This window comes from Magnolia sinica, chromosome 3 (genome assembly GCF_029962835.1).
Source record: "Magnolia sinica isolate HGM2019 chromosome 3, MsV1, whole genome shotgun sequence".
Classification (NCBI taxonomy): Eukaryota; Viridiplantae; Streptophyta; class Magnoliopsida; order Magnoliales; family Magnoliaceae; genus Magnolia; species Magnolia sinica.
The window spans coordinates 85,121,230-85,130,986 of NC_080575.1; the positions used below are offsets into that span (position 1 = coordinate 85,121,230).

General features: G+C 39.7%; 1 protein-coding gene across 5 annotated transcripts in view; it reads left to right on the forward strand.

The window, feature by feature from the left end:
• The window catches only part of LOC131240107 (uncharacterized), a 48,495-nt gene extending 43,647 nt beyond the window's left edge, over positions 1-4,848 (forward strand). For 2 of the 5 annotated variants that reach the window (XM_058238161.1, XM_058238160.1), the window contains one exon: positions 493-750. In XM_058238161.1, the coding sequence (XP_058094144.1) occupies positions 493-612 (120 nt within the window). In that variant the 3' untranslated portion in view covers positions 613-750. Of the gene's footprint in view, positions 1-492; positions 751-824; positions 921-4,598 lie in introns of those variants that run through there. The other 3 variants (XR_009168622.1, XM_058238159.1, XM_058238158.1) reach the window with 3 other exon arrangements.
• Positions 4,849-9,757: the final 4,909 nt, after the last annotated feature.

The window sequence follows — 9,757 nt, forward strand, 5'->3', positions numbered from 1 at the left end:
TCTGAATTCCTTGCAATGTTGTCATGGTATTGAAGTCGGGAATTGGTATCCATGCTCACGCTGTTTGATTTGCATACACCCATTTTCTATTTTCTGAATTTAAATAGTGACCTTTGGTACTGTTTGAATTCCCAAAACCAAGAATGGGTGTATGCAAATTAATCAGGTGGATGTAAATGGTAGCTTGCTTAAAAGTATTGGATGGATACCCATACCTATATCCATGTTTTTGATTCAGGAAAGGCAGATTTGCTTTCCTATGCTGGTACTTGTGTGACTGTGTCCATGTCAGCATCCACCTGTACCATATGGTAGATTTACAAAGTCCTTATGATCGGTAAACAAGACAGTTATTTCATGTTTTAGAGGATTCATTTTGCAACCAAACACAGCCTTTAGATTATTTTTATTTATTTATTTTTAATTTTTATTTTTTTAAATGCATCAAAGTTTACTGTTTTGAACCTTTGTCCTGAATTTTTTTTTTCGCAGGGTTGGCAGCGAAAACTTGATCCAGATTATGATGTGATGCAGACACTACAGGCATTGCTATTCAAAGTTGACTGGGCACAGTCCCTTGCCTACACAATTGAAGGACTCATGGCCCCATAGAAGGCCACAAAAGGTGTCTCATCTATTTCTGTTCTTCCCAAACAATTTTGACAGAATGAAAACTAATATATAGAGGAGAAACATTTATGTATAAGCTAAGCACAGCCACACCGTCTCACAAAAATAAATTTTTGGTTTGTCTTAGGGTGGGTTTTCACGCCGGAATGTTAACACCCTTCTGTATTATTTGTTTATTATTTTTCCCTGATCAGTACAATTTGCTGAATCTTCACAACTCCATGAGTGGAAAACAGTGTAGAAGAGAGAATGAATGAGAGAAAATAAAGTGGTAAAAATCCTTTTCATTTTGTCTTCTCCTTTATTTGAATGTCATATTTTGTTTGGTTATGAGGATATGGCTTTATGCTTCTTTCCTTCCACCATGGTGCCATTGATATTTAAGTGAATCTTGAGGCAAGCTGTTCATGATTTTCAACTTCAGTTTAAACACCCTGATCTATAGCTCAAGTGGTAGACTGAGTGAAAGATACCTCGTTTCAACACTGAGGTCTTGGTATCGATCCCTAGTGGGGTGGCTAATAGTGAAGTGTGAACTGACAGTGGGGTGTACTAACAAGCTAACAGAAAAGAAAAGGATATATATATATATATATATATATATATATATATATATATATATATATATATATATAGAGTCATGCTCCCCTACGCACGTGCGCACCTTTGCACACGTGCCATGGGTGTCTAATCTGAACGGTCCATGTGATGCGGAATCCCATAAAACCCCATTTGGAAAGTTTTCACCCTGATGTAATATTCTGGTGGGCCATAGCAAAGAGAAATGCAAATCAAGGGAGGAAACTGTTTTCATTTTTCATGGCTGACCAAAGTTTCATATCAAAGTAAAACTTGGGCTCAGGGGGTTTCAGGATGTGCTGATTCACATGAACGGTTCAGATTTTGGATCCACATCACGTGTGATGGGTTTTCAAAAAAGTTCGTACATAGTACGTGCGAACTGGTTCGCAGGTGAGCGTTTCCGTGTGTGTATATATATATATATATATATGAGAAATGCTCACACACAAGTAGTTGGACGCTTCATTTTCGTCCAACTAGCTGGGCATTTAATGAACAGTTAATGCTAGTAATAATTTCCATATAAAAGTTATTTCAATTGATGAAAAAGAGTTGCTTACTTAGGTGGGCCCCACCGTAGTATTATGTAAAATCCACCCGATCATTAGGTGAGCCACCTCAAGTTAGACCTAGTGCAAAACAATCAGCCCCATCCCTGGCTCACATGAACCACATGATTGTGTATGTAGAAAGCTCATCCTCCAATCTCTTTCCCTTGGTGTGATTCACTTTAAGCACGTATGTGCCAAATTTTTAGGTTCAATGCCTAATTTTTGGTGTGGGAGCTAATGGTTGGAGTGGATTTTATATTCTCATCATGACAGGGCCTGTAAAAATCAAGGGTGGAAGTCTCTCTCAATTGTTTCAATTGGTATGGCCCACTTAAATCATTGATTAGCCTGATTTTTTTTTGTCCTAGCCTAACATGGGATTACATAGCTAATGATCGAAGTGGATTTCTAAAAAATGTCACGGTGGGGCCCTTAAAATTTGAAGGGTGGACGTATCTCAAACTATTGTTGGTTCCGAGAAAAATGTTACTTTTCCCATATTAACAGAAAGTGGATTAGGTAGTAACACCGACGGGCAAGTGTACGTTTCCATAAACGTGGGCACACCATGATGTATGTGTCACATATCTGTGCGGTTCCACAGTTTTTAAAGATCATTTTAGTGCAAGATCCTAAAAACGAGGCAGATCTAAAATCTCAAGTGGACCACGCCACCAAAAAACAGTAGACATTGAACACCCACCATTAAAACATTCCTAGGGCCCACCATGATGTTTATTTACCTGTTTATAATGTCACATGGACCTGAATGGATGAATGGAAAGCAGAAATATCAGGACGCGGATTAGATACTGGCAGGTTAAGTAGCCAGTTCAATGCTGTAGTGACGTCACTAAGTTCTGTGGGCCCCACTATGATGTATGTGTTGTATCTACACCGTCCATCCATTTTGAAATATCATTTTAGGGCCTGAGCCAAAGAATAAGGCAGATAGACCCCACCACAGAAAACAGTGGGGAGAGTGATTCCCACCGTTGAAACTATCCTAAGGCCCACCGTAATGTCTATTTGAAATCCAACCTGTTCAAAAGTTAAAAAAGACATGAAATAAAGGGAAAAACAAATATCAGCTTGATCTAAAACTTTTGTGGTCTTTAGAAGTTTTTAATGGAGGGCGTCACTGTCCCACTGCTTTTTGACTTTTGTGGCGGGGTCCACTGGAGCTTTGGATTTAACTCAATTCTTTGGATATTGACCTAAAATGATCTCTCCAAATGGATGGAAGGTGTGGATACAAAACATACATCATGGTGGGGCCACGGAACTCACTCGGTGACTTCACTTCAGTAGTCGCTACTCAACCTGTCAGTAGCTAATCCGCGCCCCAAATATCAGCTTGATCCAAAACTTCTACGGCCTCCAGTAAGTTTTCAATGGTAAGCATTCAATCCCCGCAGTCTACTCAAGCGTTCCATTTGCCTCATTTTTGGGCTCATACTTAAAATGATCTTAAAAAAATAATGATATAAAAACAATAGATGGACGGTTTGTATATGATATCATCGTGGGGCTTGCAAAATAATTTTTGCAACGTCAATGCACTACGAACTTGATCAACGCCAGAGACACTTTATGAATTATTTTGAGAGTAGATTAAGTGTCTTTGAGACCTCATCCAACATGGTGAGTCCTTGAAAATGGGGACCACCTAGATGCATATATTGTATATCCATGCCGTCCATCCATTTTAACAGATACTTTGGGGCATGAATCCAAACATCAAATAGAGAAAAATCTCAGAGTGGTCCATTGTGTCATTATCATCTCTGCTTCCTGTGATGTGGTCCACTTAAACCTTGTATTTTCCTAATTTTTGGGCTTGTATCCTAAAATAATATGAAAAAATAAATAGACAGTGTAGATAAAACTCATACACCACAACGGCCCCTCTGAGCCCCTGCACATTCCTAGCTGTGGATGAGCGGGGTTAGTAGTCAATTGGTGTTAAGCTTTTGTAGACACTGCCCGGTGGTTCCAATCACACAGGGTAGAGGAAGAGAGAGCCTGATAATAAAAGAGAGTGCATTAAATGATGAGAGAAAGTAGAAAGAAGAGGATTGCTTCGAAAGAAAATGGTATGACTGGAGAAGTTGTATTAGTGTGATACATTCATGAGATACACAGCATATGTAACAAATTCGGTCAGTTAATTAGTACAGTTCCTTATAAGCATGTGAAGGATATAAAATATTATGTTTTTGTACTTAATAGCTAACTATTCTTTTACAGAAAAAGTGGGCCGTTAGAAATCTATTCCAACAAGTTAGATTCAGCTTGTATATGTGTCTCTAATAATAAAGATCATTTACTAATTTTTTATAGATAAAATTAAATTAGTAAGCCTAATTTGATAAACCAACTAGATCTATGATATGTATTTCTATCATATGGATATAAAACTGGGTGTCACATAAACTCCGATAAGTAGACATTACTTGTGGATAAAAAAGATATTCTTACCATTTAATGCACAGTTTGTTGGACCAATTTAATTGGTCTGTGTGAGTATTACTCTCTCTCTCTCTCTCTCTCTCTCTCTCTCTCTCTCTCTCTCTATATATATATATATATATATATATATATATAAAGGTTTGATGGGCTTTTGAGCAATAGAAAAGCCATCGGCAAAACTAGCTTTGTTGGGCTTTTGAGTAGGTAGGGCTGTCAATGGGTACGTGGACTAGTGGGTACCTGATGGACCCAGCCTGATTTTAATGGGTCCCGGTCCATTTTTTTTGGACCTGTCAGGTAATTGGGTCAGGTTTGGGTCTCAGCTTCTGGGACCTGATTAAATTTGGGTCTACTCGGTTTCAGGTCAGGTCCATCAACTAGGATCTGGTTAAAATCAGGTCGTGTCCAGTCTGGAGTCGGAGACATGGCTATCAGCCATCGCTTGGACTGGTTTTGCATTTGTTCTCGGATCCTTTTGTTGAGGTATGTGAGGTGTCTTTGAGACACAGGTTGGTCAGGATGTCTGTATGGTTATATAACGATTTCTAAAGCTTCCCATGAAAACTGTAATTGTGGAGAGCCCTCAATCAGTGAGAATGGAGCGGGTGAGACATTACTAGTTGAGTTATTTAAGGCAGAACAGGTTGGCGCTGGTCCTTACTCTTGCCCCGGTGGTAGACTCACAGGAGTTTCAACACCAGGTGAAGGGTTTGAGTACCCGTAGGTGGTGAAATCCCACTACGGTGTGAGAGTGGGTGTGTGTGCATGTGATAAAAAAAAGAAAGAAGGCAGAACAGGTTACACGACCATCATTCTGAAGCTCAGCTGAGCCTGTCAAATTTTGAAGTCCACCTTGCAATGCACGACTAGGTTTAAACAAATAAGTTTTTTTTTTTTCCACATTGTACTGCAGTGCTTGATTTCAATTTAGCTTCTTAAATACTTCAGTTCATGAATTATATATATGGTATTTTAAAATCAGGCAGTATTCTGCCCGGACTGGACATCTGAGTCAAGAGTTCGGGATCTTCATCTTCTACATACTATCTGAAGGGGTGGATCCAGGTTGCTCTGAGGTGGCTTAGGCCTTTGAAAGTCTAGTTGATCTTTTACTTCAATGAGAGTTTGTGCAGGAGGTTGATGTTAGTGTGTGAGGTTGGGGTTGAATCCTATATTGGCAAGTCATTACCAAGTCCTGGTGCGATCTTCAGGAGGGACGTTGACACTGCCAAGGACGTTTGGGGTTTGAGATAACCACTGCTACACACCCATGTGACTTTGCACCCATCAGACACTGATGGTGTTAAGATTAGCACAGTACATGATATGGCCCGCCAAATCTGGCTGTAGAAACCAGCTTAGCTCATCTGGTATCTATTGTGTCATGCATTATGAGGCGAGGACCGCATCAATCAATCAATAACTTTCAATCATGTTCAAGGTTTAAGGTAGCTTGTGAGAGGGAACGATCATGAAGGCCTCAAAAATCAGGTGGACATCAGAAATGCTACTCTGATTGAGCGTTACCTGCAATACAGCACCAGTCACAGGGAGCCTATGCTGATCGTGGACCACCTTGATTCTTCTTTTTTAACAGATGGTCATTGTCTTCTCAATTGTTTGATGAAATCACCTGACTTTGTTCTACTGACCAAAATTGAAGTATTGCGGCATCATGGTCGCCAGTCCATGGGTCATCGTAAGAAAGGTCTAGTGGCTCTTGTACATGCAACCTTTGACTTAAGGATGCTAACTGCGCAACAATAGAAAGTTGCTTTGTCGATCATTTTGAGCTTTTAAGTAGGCAGTTGCTCATTGATCTTTTTTTTTTTAAAAAAATAAAAAATAAAAATGGTTGCCATTGACTGGAGACACTGGACTGAGGATTCCCATCGGACATAACTCTTTAGTTTGCGTCCCATCCACAAGACCCCTGATAGTGTGGATTTAGGATCGAGAATGCCATATGGTCCACCCTACTCTATTCAGGTATTAATGATAGAACTGCACGGGCGAAAGCTACCATTTTCGGGTGGAATGGGTTGTATCCTTGGCTAGCATGCATCCACCAATACATCAGGATGACTTGCACTAGAAACAAAGATCCATACTGTGGTACCCCACTCCAAGGAGCATATACCAAAAAGCTAAATTGGTCAGTGGCCATCAAATACAGAAAAAACCTCAACAGATGGATGTCGGGTTGCCATGGTTGTCCATTCAGTGTGACTGTCTATAACCCAACTACTGTAGGTTTTTTCCCCCCCTTTTTGTCAAGGGTCCAGAACTTGGGACGGCTGCTATTCAGTAAACGTGTGGATAGGTGCATACATAAGACGAATGCTAATATGCAGGCTGTTGCATCAAAGATGTTGCACATGGGCCACCATGGTCCTACTCGGTGTGACCCGTGGTGGGTGGGATACACCTTTTGCATGGCCTTCTTAGGGAGTATTTTCCTATTTAGAAAAGACTCCTGAACCGATTTTAACTCCCTACCTATGTGGAGACTTTATCCCCTTGAGGAAGGGAGGAATTGGAGGAAATAGGAAAAAAGAGTGGCCTGTTTTTAGGTGATCTCATCCGTTGTCTTTCCTTCCTGTGATAGTTAGATTTCATATCACCACCCCAGCTTATCTTTATAGCTCGATTCTCAAATCATCATTGTAGCTGCATACAAATGGGTTATGTATAAAAAAAACTGCAGTAAATGGTCAGCTACAACAATCCAGTTGTTGCGAGTTTTGCTGGTTGATTTGGACTGCTGTTCTTACCATCATTGTTTTTTCAGACAACTTATCAGATATATACAACCACCCAACCCCCTTGGACTTTTGGACATGGTGGCCCACTGGAACGACAGTCTTGATCACCAGGCTTTTTTCCAAGTGTACGGAAGAGGGAAATGCAAGGAACTTTAATGCTGCAGACTACATAAATGATCCGCTCTTGAGGAAGAAACAGGACCTAATTCTCTAAGGAACATGCACAAAAATACCCTATTTGTACAGTTTAGGCACACGTTTGGCCATCGAGACCATCTATTTGATGGGAAGCGTTGTTGATGTACCATGCCAGAAATATCTCCTTAATTGGACGATCCTAACCTTCGGATTCCTGTTAAAGGTGGTAAACAAGAGAAAGATAACAATGATCCACATTTACCAGAAAAAGGTCTTTCATTAGTGGCCAGGATCTTCAAATCTGGGAGATGTTTGGGCCATTGTTTATCCATGAACGGCCGAGCCGAATGATATTCGGGTTCACTAGGATGCGGATTAGCTACTGACAGGTTGAGTAGCTAGACTCACTACTGAAGTGACATCACCATGTTTTGTGGTCCCCACCATAATGTATGTGTTGTATCCACACCGTCCATCTATTTGGTGAGATCATTTTAGGGCATGAGCCAAAGAATGAGTCCGATCCAAAAGCTGGAGTGGACCCCACCACAAAAAACAATGGAGATTGAACGCCTACCATTAAAAATTTTCTAAGGGCCAAAGAAGCTTTCGATTAAGTTGATATTTGTGTTTTCACTTTGTTCATGTCTGTGTTAACTTATAAACCAGTTAGATCTCAAATAAATATCATGATGGACCCTCGGAAGGTTTCAATGGTGTACGTTACTCTCCTTTGTTTTTTGTGGTGGGTCCACTCAAGCTTTTTATCTGCCTCATTCTTTGACACATTTGCTAAAATGATCTCTCCAAATGGATGAACGGGTTCTTATCATAGTGATTAATGACCTTCATTTTTAATTAACTTGATATTAGAATAAAAAAGATTAAAAACTGGATTCTTATCATAGTGATCAAACTTTTTTAATATTTTTTCAATACAATGTGATTGAGATAGAGTTATATCATCATTGTTTCTTAATAACTTGATACTTAAAATCACATTAACTTCACTTATATCCTTCATGTCAAAATTAGATGATAAAATTTTTTTAGTGTTATTTATAACTTCTAAACAAGTACCAAAGATTAACATATCATCTACATAGAGACATAATTACTCATTTATTATCAGAGAATTTTGAATATATACATTTATCAAATTCATTAATCTTAAAGTCATATGAGGTGACTACTTTATCGATTTTTTCATGCCATTACTTAGGTGCGACTTAATCAATTTACACACTTTATTTTTTTTTATCTTAGAACTATAAAACCTTCTCGTTGCTCCATATAAACCTCTTCATCGAAGTCACCATTTAGAAAATCTGTCTTTACATCCATTTGATGGATTTCTAACTTATGAATGGATGCTAGTAAAGCTGAGCATCGGACCGAGTCGGATCGGATTGGGTCCAACTCGGCTCGATCCGAAATCTACATGGCCTAACCCAAACTCGATCCGATCCAGGACCGAGTCCGGATCATCTGACCCGAACCAATCCGAACCATCGTTGGCCTAATCCGATCCGAGTCTGACTCGATCAGGAAAACCGAGTCGGATTGAACTCGGCAAGGTTCAGATTTATTTTTGGTGAAAATCATTATCCTCACTGCTATTTTTGGTGTGGTCCATTTGAGCTTTAGATATGATTCATTTTTATTTTTATTTCGCAAATACTCTAAAATGATCACGAAAAATGGATAAACGATATGGATATAATAAATACATCATTGTACGGCCCATGTAATCTTGATCTCATTTGAGCCGTTCGTACAACTCGGAGCTCGAGGCGCGTCTCCGATCGTCTTTGCACGACACGTTACTATGTTGACGTGCTATGCACGAAACTACATTGCATGTGGGCGTAGATTAGATACTGACAAGGTCAATACCAAATTGCTAACGTCACCAAGCTCTGTGGACCCCACTATGATGCGTGTGTTGTATCCATACCGTCCAACCCTTTGTAGAGATGGTTTTATAGCATGAGAAAAAAAATGAGATAGATCTAAAGTTCAAGTGGACCCACCACAGAAAATCGTGGGATCAGTCACACCCACCGTTGAAACATTTATAGGGCCCACCATGATGTATTTTTTTAGATCTAACCTATTCATAAGTTAACATAGAGATAGATGAAGTGAAAGCAAAAATATAAGCTTGATCGGAAACTTATGTGGCACCTAAGAAGTTTTGAACGGTGGATGCCACTATCCCCACTGTTTTCTATGGTGGGGTCCACTTGAACTTTAGATCTATCTCATTATTTTTCTCATGCCATAAAACAATCTCTCCAAATGGATGGACGATATGGATACAACACATGCATCATGGTGGGGTCCACAAAACTTGGTGACGTCACTACTGACTTTGTCAGTATCTAATCCGCACGACACATACCTATGGGCTAAGGCTACAAGCTACAACGTCAGTGGTGGTGAGGGAAACCATAGAAAGCAGGAAAGAAACTAATGAGATGCCTGCTATTTATAGCTGAGATTAGACCCAAGTTAGTTTTACACCATTACGAAAACGGTGGTGATTATCCAGAGCTTAGCCCAGTGAACACGCTTGTGCAATAAAGCTCACCCCATATGTGCTAGCATGGCATGATA